Source organism: Drosophila mojavensis, unplaced genomic scaffold (genome assembly GCF_018153725.1).
Source record: "Drosophila mojavensis isolate 15081-1352.22 unplaced genomic scaffold, ASM1815372v1 contig_81, whole genome shotgun sequence".
Lineage (NCBI taxonomy): Eukaryota > Metazoa > Arthropoda > Insecta > Diptera > Drosophilidae > Drosophila > Drosophila mojavensis.
This window is the reverse complement of record NW_025318907.1, coordinates 1401955-1417121: the sequence shown is the minus strand read 5'-3', so window position 1 is coordinate 1417121 and position 15167 is coordinate 1401955. Positions and strand designations below refer to the sequence as shown.

The window sequence follows — 15167 nt, the reverse complement described above, 5'->3', positions numbered from 1 at the left end:
GCACTGACACTCGACAGTTTTATAGCGGCGAGAGTTAGTTCGCATGCCTTGGCCTTAAAATGTTAAAAACTAGATTTTTAAAGAAATTGAATGAAAATATTTTGTGTGTTTGGAAGAGATTACAAAGCACGACACCAAATGAAAAACAGAGCTTCCGTCAAAAGGCTTGGCATGCGGCACGACAACGCTATGTTAACTATGAATACGTACACTACAGCTCTTTCCTCGAGTACTATTTGGGACAGCGAAATAAATTTGACCAAATAAATCAAGCGGTTTTTCCACCACTGGAGGTTTTAAATGCCTTGCAAAGTGATGTTGTCTCACCGAATCCTCCATCATATCCGCCCAATTGGATGGATGACTATGAGTTCTATGCTGGCGCAAGCGATGGGGCGGGCAACATTGATTCACAACATGGAACTGCCGATGCAACAGTGCCGCCATCAACGGTGCCCTGCAACGGATGTGGAGCACATTTACACTGTGCGAACACCTCTATGCCTGGTTACATACCCAGTGAAATTTTCAAAGTGATTATGCAACACATTATAATTTTTATTCTATATTTTCTAATATTCAATATAAAATATTTTTAGGGTCGTACAAAGACCGAACTACAGACAATTACCTGCCAACGCTGTCACTTTCTCAAGAACTATAATATTGCGTTAGATGTGGAGGTACCGCCGTCGGCCTACGTGGAAACGATATCACGAATACAAGACAAATATGCTTTGGCAATTATAATTGTCGATCTGCTGGACTTCCCGTGCTCCATTTGGCCGGGCATGCAACAGGTGATTGGAAGCAAGCGTCCAGTTTTCCTAGTAGGCAATAAGGTGGATTTACTGCCGCGTGACTGCAATAACTATCTAACGCACGTGAAGAGCTGCCTCAAACAGCAATTCATAGAGCACGGTGGCTTCAATGCCCTCAATATTAAGAATGTCAGCCTTATATCGGCCAAGACGGGCTTCGGCATTGAGGAACTCATAACGCAGCTGCACAACGTGTGGGCATACAAAGGCGACGTCTATTTGGTGGGCTGCACCAATGTGGGCAAGAGCTCACTGTTTAATATCTTGTTGAACTCGGATTATTGTCGCCCCGAGGCCTCAGAGCTGGTGCGGAAGGCGACGACTTGTGCTTGGCCAGGCACAACTCTGCAAATGCTTAAGTTTCCCATACTGCGACCGTCCGATATACGCATATATCAGCGTTATAAGCGTCTCTTTGCGGAACGGGAACAACGTGCGGCGTTAGAGAAGATGCGTCGGGAGCAGGCAAAGGATACGGGCGCTGTGACGTCGGCTCAACTTATTGGAACAGTGGGACGCACCTTTAATAATCGCCTAGAAGTGGATGACGCTTTCGCAATGGCAAGTGGTACGCAACCCATCGTATCACTCAATGAGCGGAAGGCGGAATATCGAGAGGCCCGTTGGGTCTATGACACGCCCGGGGTTATGCAGCCAGATCAATTGACGCCGCTGCTGACGACGCAGGAACTGCTTCATCTGCAGCCAACAAAAATGCTAAAGCCTAGAGCTGTTCGCCTGCCATCCAAAATGTCCCTGCTATTGGGAGGTTTGGCCCGTGTGGATTTGCTAGAATGCAATCGGAGCTGGGTAAAACTGTTCGTTTTTGCCGCCGAAACACTGCCGATTCTGATAGCTGATACATCGGCAGCAGAGCTGGTTTATAAACGATATTTGGGGACACCGCTGTTGGGTGTGCCCATGTCGAGTGGAGATGAAACGCGCTTGCAACGCTGGCCGGGATTGCAGTGCATGGAAAAGGATATTGTTGTCAAGAATGGCGCGTTGGACAGCATTGACGATGGCAAACAACTTAATTGTGATATAGTTCTCAGCTCCGCCGGTTGGCTTGGTCTGCTGATGCCAGAAAACTCCGAGTGCATTATGCGTGTGTGGACGCCACAGGCGGCGGGCATATATGTTAGAAAGCCGGCGTTAATACCACTGGCTGAGCGTTTGGTAGGCAAACACATTCGACATTCACTTGCATATAATACATCGAAGCCATTTGTTTTCCAAAAATAGTTATTTTTACTATACCTGTACATTAAACCAAATCAAAGTGGAATAAATTTATAGTGTTGTAAAACATATAATTTTGGAATTATTGAGGTTGTCCGATAATCAATGAGTTTAGCTAGATTCGCATATTGTCACACCGATAAAACGATATTTTTGTGTACCATCTCTAACAAGAAGTATCCACTTTTTCACGGCAACAAAGAATTTGTATGGCATAGAATTTAGCAAATTAACCCACATTAGAGCCATTAAAATGCCATTTAAATAGTGCAACACAAGATAAGTGCAATTTAAAGTTAAAACTGTAATTCAAAATTTACAAACTGCGACGCAGCCTTGAACAACAATTTTTTTATGCTGTAAAAAAAGCCAGGATAATGGAGCAGAACTCCAGCGCTATTTCAACCGAGCAGGAGCTGGATGTCAATAGTCCAATAGCAACTGCTACTACAGCCGCCTGCAGTAGCAGCGGCAGCGGCAGCGACATCAGTGCCACACATGAATTCCAGACCATGAAACCGGGTGCAGGACATAAACTGCAATTACAGCAACAACATCAGCAGCAGCATATGGGCAATGGACGCACTGAGCTGCCTCACAGCGAGCTGGTAAAGATGCTTTACTACTTGGAAGGCGAGCTGCAGGCACGGGATGTGTGCATCGCTGCGCTACGCAACGAGCGCGTCAAGCATCTGATCACACAGCTGCGCACGAAGCGCGTGCAACCAAATGATCCGTACGCATCGCTATTCCGAGATAAGATCGCCTTAAATGGCAATCTGATATCGCGCGAGTCCTCGACACAGGCCGCCCAAGCTGAGATGGAAGTACGACAGATCATTGAGCAGCAAATGGAGCAGCAGTATCAGATGGTCAGCAAGCAGCGAGGCACCCATGTGCGCATGGTTAACATATTGACTGAGTCGCTGGAGAACAACCAGCGCATGTTGCAGCAGCTGGAGGAGGAGAGACGCAAGCACGAGCATGATACTGCTCAGGGCGATGACATAACCTATGGCTTGGAAATGGAGCGCACCAAACTGCGTCAACAGCTGGAGGCTGAACATGCCCAAGTGACCAACATGGAAAAGGATCTCAAGAAGCTACAGGAGACGCTAGAATATGAGCGTAATAGGCAAAAACAAATTGTGCTGTTGCTCATCGCAGAGCGAAAAAAGATTCTAATGAAGTACATTGAGGAAGGTAAGTAACATCTTAATTCACATTAAAACAAAATGAATTTTTTATTTTTTAAAATCAAAAAATCATTCGCAGGCAAACGCTCTGAGGATCTAGCTCAAATACTGGCCGAAGAGAAGCAACGCTCCGATACCATTGCCGAGGGTCTTGAGGAGGAGAGCAAAAAGTCGCTGCGGATGGAGGAGGAGCTGGAAAAGCAAACCCAAGCCATGGAACTGGAACGCAAAACCCTGATGTCCAAATTGGCCAAGGAAGAGCTGCGGTCAGTGTTCCATTAACACATTTATCTTCTTTTCTAATTAGTATTAAATATCTCTTATGCAGTGTCAAAGAATTGGAACAGGAGCTGAATGCGCTGCGCAGCGAGCACGAGGCCCTGAAGAAACAACATCAACAGCAACAGCAGCTGGCCGCCAGTGGCTCAACGGTGGCTGCCGCCAGCAAGGCGCGTCAGTTTAGTGGTGCGTATGGCTCAGCTATTTGGCTGAAATTTTGCTGTTGTAATTATGATTTAACCTTCTTCTGTTTTCTCTGATTTATTTGATTTATGAATAATTCTATATATACTTTTTTTCGTGTCCCTCTCAAAGATGAAATATTTTGTTAGAAAATATCTTACGCAATTTGCAAGGTGATTTGTGTTTTCTCTTTTCTTGTTTTGTACTTGTGATGACAACAGCACCATAAGCCAATTTGCGCATCTGCATCCCCTTAAAAAAAAAAAAGAGAACACCCACGCACACAGAGACACATATACATGCACATAATACACACAGTGAAAATGCTAACTTAGTAGACATTACAGAGATGTATTATAGTTCCCAGACAATATGCAAACCCAGCTGATAGTAGAGTCTATCGTATATATATAATACCTTACAGATTAAACGGAATTTAGTTTCATTTGTTGTTACTGCCGGTCTTAGGTAGCCTCAAGTTGTTGCACACGCTTTTATCACGCTTTTATTTCAAAATATATTTCTCTCTTACTGCCCATGCACAGTGGCCCAAATGCCAAATATTTTTAATATTTTTGTTCCTTCCGTTTAAGAAAAATTCTTAAATAATTTAGATCACTGTGCAATGCTTAATGAAAATCATGTAATATCAGCAAATCGTATGAAAGATTTTTAGGAGATTCCATAATCAGGGCTTTTCAGTTACTCAATTTAACTAAGTTTTTAATATATTGCAGCAGACTAGCTAGAAGGATTACTCTTTCCATGTACTTTACATATATAATTATAATTATATACTTTAATCAATGCGATTTATTTTTGAATTATATAATTATAATTATAATATTTAGCTAAACTGAGCGAAGCTAATACACGTAGAGGCTTAACAGTATTGAAGATTATTTTAATTGTAACTATTTTGTGTATATATCAGTGTAAACATTTAATTGTACTGTCCAGTGCTAATCAGTTGTAATAATATTGTTGCAGACGACGCATGCGCCGCGCCCTTGGTAAATATTGCGAAAATAGTTCAACCCACTGCGACAGTGACCAGCATGCCGGTATCGGGCCCTCAGACGGGCATTGCACGCTCCATTGTGCCGGGACAGAACATACGCAGCGCCGCTGTTACGGGCATTGCCACTGTGCCAACGGGGACCGCTACCGCACCCACGGCCCCTCCAGTCCTGGCCGCAGTCAATCACACCAGCAGCATTGTCGCCGCCGCAACGGATGCCAGCGGTGTTGCAATTTCAGGTGCGGCTGTAGCAGCTGCGGCTCCACCATCTCCCTCGCCGGCTAAAATGCAGCCGACGGCGACCATACAACGTGCGCCGGGCGGCAAATATGCGGCACTGGCTGCTGCAGCTGCACTGGATCAGGCCACAACAGCACCGCATCCACACCCTGTACCCATTGCTGTACCACCTGTGACTGTGCCACCAGCCGGTGCACGCGGCGCACCGCCACCCATACCGACGAAGCCAATCGTACCACCCAAGCGAGAGCCATCGCTGTCCCGCTTGGGCTCCATAACGAGCGGCAGTGCTGCTGCAACGGCCATTGCCGCTGCCGCTGCGGCAGCAACGGCTGCTGTTGCGGCCACCGCAACCACCACAACTGCCTCCACGACGAGCGCAGCGGCAGTGGCATCGGCGACCACGGCGAAGCATAATTAGACACCTTCCTAAACGACTTTCGACATACATATATATACGCGCATTATACCATATAGCATATAACAGAAGCGAAAATACTCAAAACCGAATATAGCTCCACATTATAACTGGCCGTAATACTAGTTAAGGGTATCCACGTTTGGAGACATATATATATATATATTATTTTTTTGATAAATATGCCAAATTCATACAGTCAAAATGCGTGAATTCCCCTTAATTTACTCACCTATATCGTTGAGGTCTTGAACTTTGAAAGTTTTTGCCTCCAGTTTTGTTCAATTTTGTTATTATTTATCGTTTTACAATTAGCGTTTGCAATTTAGTGATTTTTAAAAGGTTTTAAGCAACAAATAATTGCCAAAAGGGCTACAGTGGTTCGTTTGAATATTTCGCGCCTTTCCTTGCTGGATTTGTGTATGTAATTCCGTGTTTAGTCGTTAGTAAATAACATTTGTACAAGGCCGTGCGATTCTCATTATCATTATATATGTATAAATACATATATATATATATATAAACTTTGAACATATAGTAATTATATACCCATATATAGTATACGGACTACTCCATTGTGCTCTGTGCGTTGTTTCTTAGTTCTTAGGTGCGTTACCCTAAATATCCCGTGCAGCTATAAACACAACTATGTATTTAACCGTAGAACACTTTAGGTTTATAATTTTAATTTAATTTGCCTTACGAAACGATGAAGAAAACATAATCCTATAGACTAGCATGTAAAATTTGAATCCTGCTTACAAAAATTCGTCAACAGAAAAGTACCCAAGAATGCCCTTATTTAATAATTTCATGTTTCTTAAGTTGCATCGCGGTCAGTTGCTTTCGGCCAAATGAGACAGTCTTAATCAGAGACAATTAGCATTGTTGGTACTTACATTAAATAATAGCAGACAAAAAGAGGCACAATTAAGCAAATGAATGATTAGCAATGCAATAAACGTTTACAACAAATTACGATTATGATGTATTGAAAAGCGAAAATATAAAATAAACTACACTACAAAAGAAATATGTATATATGAAACAATTACATTGCGAGAGCAGTATTCTCAATTATCATTGCCCTGGAGAGATTGCGGGCACATGCTAGGCGCATCAGATCCAATATCTCCTCAACATTCTCCACGCGGTAGTCGCTGAACACAGTTTTCGATGATTGCTGTTTGAGGTGTGGAGAAGGGAGGAATTGAGACAACTTGATTGCATATATTGAAGAGCTTTGACTCACATTGTTAAACTTGGCAGTGTTTAGTTTGTTGCGTTCGATTAATGGCACCAGCTCCATTTCCAGATGCTGGAGTATAGCAATAGTTTCCTTGCTGAAAATCTTGGGATCTTCAGACTCCAGCAGCGGCAGGGCATCGATCAACAGCGAGGGCCAGAAGCTATAAATGCAATACTTGTTAATCAACAAAGAAATCATTAATTATATAATATCTCTTACTAATCGGGCGTTATTTTTGAAGCCAGCAGATTGATAAGCAGCTCAGCACCAGATAAAAAGTCACGTTGCCGGTAAAGTTCATAGAACTCGAAATACTTGGAAAGAAATACCAAACGGGGCGAGACAAACATGCGTGCTCCAATGCTTGTTATAACATCTGGACAGAGCATAACGCCAGTATTAGAATAGTGCTGTGAATGAATGATAATTTCAAGTAATTTTTATAGAGCAGAGATACTAATTTAAATCATAGATACCTTTAGTATAAAGTCGGCTATGGCAGTAACTAGTAAAACATCTTTGGAGCGCATGGCCCATTCCAGTGCATTGCCATATCGCTGATCGGAATACGCTCGTTTCGATAGAACTTTACAGATGCTCTGCTCGACGTTGACGAGGCCACGTTCTTTGGCCATTGCGATGATCTTGAAGGCTTGCCGCTCGCTCTTCAGTGGAATGCGTGGCAGCAGCAGCTCAATTGCTGCGAGTCCCTCCTGCTTGCAGCAGTCTAAATAATCAATGCCCAGCTGCCAGAGGTTGTGCGAGGTCATCAGATAGCTTCCGTAATCAAAGATCATTGAGAAACGTAATGAAGGGAGGTCACTATTGGATTAAAGGGGGTATATTCATAGGGTATATATGTATGTCAGGGTATCATGAGATAATTACATGTGCTGCTGGTCAAAATATGACTTGAGGTGTCCCGTGTGGTAGATCAGATCAATGAGATGTGTGGCAAACCAATGACTGTCGCCTAGCTTCTGCGATTCGTAGATGAAGAGCTTGATATCGTGCTCCATCAGCTGCATAACCATGCGACTCAGTTGCGTCATCTCCCAATTGGGGCGAAGCCCGGACCAGCGGTTGATCCAGTTGCTGGCTGCAATGCGCAGCTCAAATGGCTTGCAGGCGGGTCGAGTGAAGAGCAGATAGCCGGGCAGAAACTCATACCAGTCGTGAGATTTCATCAGTGCAGCATCCCAATGCTCATTGCTGCCCGAAACCAGCTGCATGAGCAGCTCAAGCTCTGGTTCGGTGGCAAACACATGTGCGGCTAGTTTTCGCTCCAAGTCTACATGCCAGTACTCCCACTGGGAGCAAAACTTTTGCATTGCATAGCCATCCTGATAAACGGGCATTGACTTGAGTACCAGGTCGGCTGTTTGAAACGCTGTCTGATTAAACTTGCGATGCTGCGAGAGAATGGCTCGTGTCACGTCCAGCTGTCCGAGCATTATGAGCGCTTTTAATGTGTCCCAATAGCTCTCGCATTCGCTGGCCTCTTCGGCCATGAGCAACAGATCAGTAGCCGCGTCTTCCGTGTTGGGATAATGAAAGCGCGTCCACTCCAACAGTTGGGTCACAATCAGCTGATTGTGCTGCTGCTGCATGTAGAGGATTTCAAACAGATGCCACAAACACTCGATTGCATAGAAAGTCAATATTGCGTCCGCGTGGCGCTGTTTGATGGCCTCATTCTCTTGTATCTCTGGCGATTGCTTAGCGTGTTCCAGCTTCTCAAGACAGCAACGGATTATACTGCGATAGGTTCTGGAAATCTTTATGTACTCTGCGGTTTTTTTTGCGTCTCCCTTTGGCCCCTGGCCTAACACTTGTAGAGTCGCAAATGTGGCATTCGTTTCAGCAAGTAGACTGCGAAGCAGAGGCTCCGTATAAAGCGTCGTTTCTTGTGCCATATAAATCAGCACCGGTTCCTCGCCAGCCGATTCACTCGGCGCATCGGGTGTGTTCCATTTGACTGGCCGATAGGCACTCAGAGCTAATTTGGAGCCGCCTGGTACAAAACTTGCGGTTAGCGTATTGCCGCAGCGCATGGCAAGCGTGTCGCCAATTTCCTGGAGAAGAGAATCATGAATTGGAATACGGTCATATATTTGAAAAAGTCTTACGAAATGCGATACGGTATCCTCAGTCATTGTAAACAATTAATATTAAAATTTTATGAAAACAAGCAAACGAGCGCGATTTTATATGCGGCACATGAGCCAGTGTTGGTAGGGCCTAGCGTGTAATGCAGTGCTGAGAAGCTTTAGATACTTATCGATTATTTTGAAGTCTAGTATGCTGTTAAATTTCGTAACGGATTTTGTTTGTTATAAATAGGATGTGGTAAATGCATTGTCAGTTAGGATGAAATGGAAAAAGTATTTAATTTGTGTTATGTATGTATATAACTTAGAAGATACAATTTATTTTAGATTTACATAAGTTGCATTAGTGCTAATCATATGTTGTATAGTTAGTGATTAAAGCTAATTTCAGCTGCAGCTTAGTTTAAATACTCTTTTAGTGCTCAGTAACGACGTTGAAGTGTCAACAGAACCAAAATGTTACAGTTGATGCTTTGCCGCTATCTCGTAAAGTTCTTTAAATTGTGTGATTTTGAGAACGCGTTTAATGGTAGATATGGACGGTCTTTTGTCGATTTTGTCGCTATTCGAGCGCAATTTAATTAAATTACAAACAAATCTCACTGCTTATCAAGTGGAAGTCGATGCTGTGCGACGAACACTTGAAGATGGCTGGTCGCACGTTGGTCGCGCCGATGGTCGCGTTATTGCCGTCCACGACGGCCTTTTAAGCAGCGTGAACGCAGTCAATGAACATATTATCAAATTGAATTTACATATCGATTTAAATCGAGCTATTGGAATTTCCAAGAACGAGGACATCAAGAAAGCAACAAATAATTACAATGGAATTCACACAAACCTCGATGGCATTGAGGTGGGCGAAGTGGACGTACGCTCTGGCAATGCTAAGCCAGGAGATCAGACCGAGGACTATGCCCTACAGATCATCACGTCAAATATTGAGGTGCACAAACTGGACGCACGTTCTGTTCATGCTAAGCAAGAGGATCAGACCAAACAAACCGTCATGCCAAATCATGACATTGATTTCAATGATCAGTCCGAGAACTCTGCCCTGCAGCCCAATACGCCAAATTATGGCACTGTGGTGACTGAACTGGGCGCACGCTCTGTTCCTGCTGTGCCAGAGGATCAGACCGAAGACTGTGCCCTACAGCTCGATACTCCGAATCAAAATATTACGGTGGGCCAACTGGACGTACGCTCTGCCCATGCTAAGCCAGACGATCAGACCAAAGAGTGTGCTCTACAACTCACCAAGCCAAATCATAATATTGAGGTAGCCGAAATAGAAGTACGCTCTGCTAAGCCAGATAATCAAGCCGAGGACTGTGTCCTACAGCTCGCCAAGCCAAAAGATTGCCTTGAGGTGGGCGAACCAGAAGTACTCTCTGACCAGGACGAGCCAGACGATCAGACCGAGGACTGTGTCCTACAGTTCGCCAAGCCAAATCATGATGTTGAGGAGGCCGAAATTGAAGTACGCTCTGCTAAGCCAGAGGATCAGACCGAGGACTGTGCCCTACAACTCGTCACGCCAATGCCGCGTACTAACATGATAAATAATCAATGTATAGAGGATCCGGCCATATCCGCTGAACCCAAATTTACTCCGACTGTCCAATTATTGCCCTTCCCACCTCGTCAATCGAAGCTATTGCCGCCAAAGGGTGGCAGACAAATGTCAAGCAATGAGATTTACGATCAGCTTAACAAAAATATAAGCAGCTTTGTGGAAGGCAGCGTGGTGCAGGCTACAATGATGCATCTCAATATTGCGGACGATTGCATTTTTGTAGCCAGGTGGAACGAGGAATCGACGCCGATAATAAAGTTGTTGGAGTGCCAAGGGACGGGCCGGCTGCTGGACCAATTTCCCGATTTTGGAGAAGTCTTTGTTGTCTATGATGCTCAAGAGCGGATATTGCCACGTGTTGTCATCAATTCCCATGCTGAGGGTGGCGGCTATGATGCGTATCTGATAGACTATGGAGAGCATATTCGTTTGGCCGACGACGATGTCATCCTGGCAATACCCAACCAAGTCAAAACCCTACCAGCTGAGGCCATCAGATGCTATGTGCGCAATCGTGAAGTGGTCAGCATGTCACAGTTTATCTATAAGAATATACAGCTGCGTATCCTGGTGAACAGTGGCAACGATCTGGAAGTGGAAATCATTGACGATGAATCGTGCGAAGCGTCGACAGCTTCCTCAATTCATATCGATAATCCAGACATAGCTCGTAAAGATGAAGCGAATAGCATCCCAAATATGAGTACAGAGCAAGAGCCCAGCAAATCAATTCAAAAACTGTCTCCAGAGGATTTGGAAATGCTGGAGCATGTTGAGTGCAGCACCAGCAATGCGCTCAAAGCTGTGCTGGGCTATATACCAACAGATGAGAAACGTATTTGCCGCCACTACGATCCAAAGATCAACGGCTGCTTTAAAGGTACTGAAGCCTCCACTGACTCGCTGATAACCAAACGAATGTTCATCTAAATCTTTAATCTTATGTATTATTAAATTTTAGGATCCAATTGCCGTCTGTTGCATCAGCCTTTTGCTCCACATGGCGTGACCAAGGACGTCGAGCTGGCTGAGCCGCTGCCCGAGACTATTTATACATCTGAAGCTCCCAAAGAGCTGGGCAGCACCATACGCGTGCTGGTCACGTATATCAGCAGTCCGACCGAGGTGTATGTGCAGTTCGTGGATGATGCGGCGCCGCCTCTGGTGTGGAACAAGAAAGATGTGCCCGAATCGCAGTGCACTTTCAAGCGTCCGCCGCGTCTATTGGACATGGTGTTGGCGCTTTACAGCGATGACTGCTACTATCGCGCCCAGATCATTGAGGAGATCGATGGAATATTTAAGATCTTCTATGTGGACTATGGTAATACAGAGTTTGTTACCATTAGATCGCTGGCGCGGTGCACGGATGATATTAGCCTCAAGCCGCACCAGACCAACAATTGTTTTATTGGCGGCATTAAGCGCTGCTCATTGTCCACCCAGCGACAAAACACCGAATGCGTGGAGTTTCTCAAAAGTAGAATCCTTAACACAGAGTTAGAGGTCAAGCTGATTAGCCAAATGCCCGATGGTTATGTGATCAAGTTTATGGGTTCGTATGCTGATTTGCCCAGGCAGATGATCAAACGCGGCTACGTGGAGCCAGTATTAGCTACTAGCTCTAATTTGAACGAAGCTTGACCATCACATCATCATTATTATTATTATTATTGTTATTTGTTCTTTTTTTATTGTTGTATGCCCAGAGAGCATAGCGCAGTTTCTATAGTTAATATAAATCTAGTGAACAATATGCTTCCGATTTATATTTTGAGTATTGACTAGGCCTAGAAAATGACTAGGCAATTCGAATTTGAGCTCTTTGCATTCCTATTGACTAAAGAAAGACCAATGAGAGGTATTACATTTTTTTGTTATTGTTCGAAACTTGCTAAACAGTATGAATAAATAATTGACTACTTTATACTACAATATACTATATATTAATATCAATTTATTTTGTAAGTTTAATTTTATTTAGTTTATTTCGTTTACACGGTTCGTTTCACAGTTCTGAAACTGCTTTATATTTCTGCTGATATATTTCTTTAGACCTCGGTACTATACTTAATCATATGACGATTAAATGGTAAACAATTATGAAAGATATAAATACAGACCATAGAAACTAATTTTGAAGAACTTTTTCAGATTTAGTGAATCATTTCTGACTGAGAGGGAAATTCTTTATACTCGCACAAATTGGTCTTATGGCGGTTCGGCAGACAAATGCCTCAAAATAAAGCTTTTTCAGTTGGTAAATTGCAGAGAAGTGAACGATATTATTATTTAATAAAAATTTATAAATGACAAACTCTTGATTGTACGTCTTTGAAACTAGAGTCAAGATCGGATTCCATTTCAAAATTTTGCATTTAGTATTAAATAATTGATACAATTTAGATTTTTAGAATACTTTGGTTACCTGTTGGAAATTCGAAATTGAAATTCAAATGCATAAAGTTCAGCTGCAAATTGAGTTAAGATACCAAATATGTAAACTCAATTGATAAATATTTAATATAATTGTTGCAATCTTTTGTTTGTTTTAGAACTAACGGTTTTTACTTCCTTTTAGCGTCGGTGTGGGTAGGAGCGCTACGCCGAAGAAGTGTGAGTCGAGTCTTGATGTTTTATTTTTTTTTTTACCAATTTGACATTTTTGGATTGTGGCTGCAAATACGAAAATTGTTTACGTTTATTCTAGATACAAGCATGGATTTCACATTCATTTTAATAAAACTTTAATGAAAATTTATCGTATTTACATGTTTCAAATTTGAAGCGACATGGAGATGAGAGATACTCCTCGTTCGCGTCACGATCCGGACTCTAGAAGAAAGAAGAGGATTATTTGCATTGTGATTGTTTTAGCTATTGCCGTAATAGTCATTGCGGCTATAGTAATAAATTTCTGTTACCCAGACGTTTTCAGAAGGGACAGGGAAATAAGATATAGATACGAATAAATGGTAAATAGTTATGAAAGATATCTATATATAGATGATAAAAATTCATTTCTGTGGACTTTTCCAGTATTATTGAATCATTCCGGACTGAAATGGAAATAAAGAGAGCATATTGGTTTTGTGTCTTGGTCTTTCCCCTAAATAAAGATTTCACATTTTATGCTTCAGAGAACTGAACAAGGTTGTTATATAAATATTCATAAATAAAAAACTCATGATTAATTATAGTGCGGCCCATTAAAAGTCATCTCACCCTAAGCTGTTGTCACAAAGCTTGAAAACAAAAAGCAATAAAACAATAATAATAATTGCTCATAATGTGCAAAAGCAGCAGACTTTAGTCCTGGCCGGAGTTCGGTGAGGTCGTCATTGTCATCGCCAGAGCCAGAGCCAGAGCCAGAGCCAGAGTCGCAAGTGCTAATAGATTATGCGGCAACGATTAGAAACGCAATAAATAACACCTGTCGGAGATCACATGCGTGTACGGGTCACATCATTGAGGAATTCTCAGGGAGTACTTGGATTATTCATGTGGAGTAATAACGTTCACATTCGATCACTCTTATGACCTGGCTATAATGGGTTTTGTTGAAATGTGTTTAGTATGCAGGAAGAGGCGTGGTAGACCCATTATGTATATTCCTGATCCATTCGACAAGCTGGGTCGTTCGCCGATTAAGTGCTCTTCAAATAATCTATATAAACTTTATGGAAAGTCAGATATTAATTTATGTCTCGTTCGCCCTTGAATCTAGAGTCAAACTTGCATTGAAATTTTCGTTTAGTTAAGTTTTATATATTTTTTTATACAACTTCGAAATTTATTTACATAAGGCACAACCATAGAAGTTATGCGATTAGATATTATGAAACAATATTTGTAGGAGTTGAAGTGCATTGGACATGGGAGATAATTCTCATATGCAAAATAATTCAGGAACACCTAACAGGAAAAAGATTATTCTTTCTATAATTATCGTTTTAGTCGTTTCCACATTTATTGCGGTTTTTGTAATATATTTCTGTTTTCCACGACTTTTTACGGTGATGAGCACCGGGGATTACCAGATTGATAACAATAAATGGTAAATAGCTATGACAGATGTCCATACAGATGATAAAAACTAATTTTGTGTACATTTTCAATTTTTGTGAATCATTACAGACGCAAAAGGGAGCCATTTATACTCGCTCAAGAAATTCAGAAATCATTTGGTTTAGTGTTAGATCTTTCGTCTCGCCTGTCTGTAAATAAATGGTAAATTTATTCGTTAATGCAGAGCACTGGAATTCAAATAGCAAATAAACCAGATTATCATTTAAACGTCAAACTCTTGATTAATTATAGGGCGGGTCATTAAAAGCAAAGGAAAAAAATATCATTGTTTCCACCTAAGCTGTTGTCACAAAGCTTGAAAACAAAGGCAGTAAAACAATAATAATAATTGCTCATAATGTGCAAAAGCAACAAACTTTTGTCCTGGCCCGAGTTCGGTCAGGTCGTCGTTGTCAACGCCAGAGCCAGAGCCAGAGCCAGAGCCAGAGCTAGAGCCAGAGCTGCGGGTGCTAATAGATTATGCGGCAACGATTAGAAAGGCAATAAATAACACCTGTCGGAGATCACATGCGTGTACGGCTAGTATATCGGGTCATGTGGGGATGAACAATATGACGATTCATCGCTCGGCCAGCTATGTTTTGTCCTGGTGTTGATAATTTAAACGACTAGAAAAAGTTCTGGTTAGAGAGGGCAAAGGGTAGAGGGTAAAGGGTAAAGGGAGAGGACTGGCACTCAGTTTAACCAAAGCCAAAACATATGCAGGGATGTGCTGCAGTGTGAACCCGAACAACTGCAG

The 15167-nt window shown here is 42.4% G+C and overlaps 4 protein-coding genes across 8 annotated transcripts; 3 read left to right on the top strand and 1 right to left on the bottom strand.

The window, feature by feature from the left end:
- The first annotated feature begins 59 nt into the window (after window positions 1-59).
- LOC6580429 (nitric oxide-associated protein 1) lies at window positions 60-2132 on the top strand. The gene is made up of 2 exons (XM_002006234.4): window positions 60-533; window positions 600-2132. Exons 1-2 carry the CDS (start codon window positions 60-62, stop codon window positions 2064-2066), a joined length of 1941 nt encoding a protein of 646 aa, XP_002006270.2. The 3' UTR covers window positions 2067-2132.
- Window positions 2133-2221: 89 nt separating this feature from the next.
- On the top strand, window positions 2222-6454 carry LOC6580428 (CTTNBP2 N-terminal-like protein). Its single transcript, XM_002006233.4, has 4 exons — window positions 2222-3266; window positions 3339-3525; window positions 3588-3724; window positions 4712-6454. The coding sequence occupies exons 1-4, from the start codon at window positions 2441-2443 to the stop codon at window positions 5401-5403; spliced, it is 1842 nt and encodes a 613-aa protein (XP_002006269.1). The 5' UTR covers window positions 2222-2440; the 3' UTR covers window positions 5404-6454.
- On the bottom strand, window positions 6361-8903 carry LOC6580427 (nuclear pore complex protein Nup75). The gene is made up of 6 exons (XM_002006232.4): window positions 8779-8903; window positions 7538-8724; window positions 7126-7471; window positions 6869-7059; window positions 6653-6809; window positions 6361-6583 (listed from the first exon to the last, which is right to left on the bottom strand). The coding sequence occupies exons 1-6, from the start codon at window positions 8803-8805 to the stop codon at window positions 6452-6454; spliced, it is 2040 nt and encodes a 679-aa protein (XP_002006268.1). The 5' UTR covers window positions 8806-8903; the 3' UTR covers window positions 6361-6451.
- Window positions 8904-9184: 281 nt separating this feature from the next.
- Window positions 9185-14635, top strand: LOC26528110. 5 transcript variants are annotated; one of them, XM_044011247.1, is made up of 7 exons: window positions 9185-11219; window positions 11301-12431; window positions 12494-12838; window positions 12921-12955; window positions 13128-13314; window positions 13379-14396; window positions 14477-14635. In XM_044011247.1, the coding sequence occupies exons 1-2, from the start codon at window positions 9287-9289 to the stop codon at window positions 11981-11983; spliced, it is 2616 nt and encodes an 871-aa protein (XP_043867182.1). In that variant the 5' UTR covers window positions 9185-9286; the 3' UTR covers window positions 11984-12431; window positions 12494-12838; window positions 12921-12955; window positions 13128-13314; window positions 13379-14396; window positions 14477-14635. The 5 variants fall into 5 exon arrangements, with proteins under 5 accessions (XP_043867182.1, XP_043867185.1, XP_043867184.1 ...); XM_044011250.1 differs by having other exon boundaries at window positions 11301-12821; XM_044011249.1 differs by having other exon boundaries at window positions 11301-12821; window positions 12895-12955.
- Window positions 14636-15167: the final 532 nt, after the last annotated feature.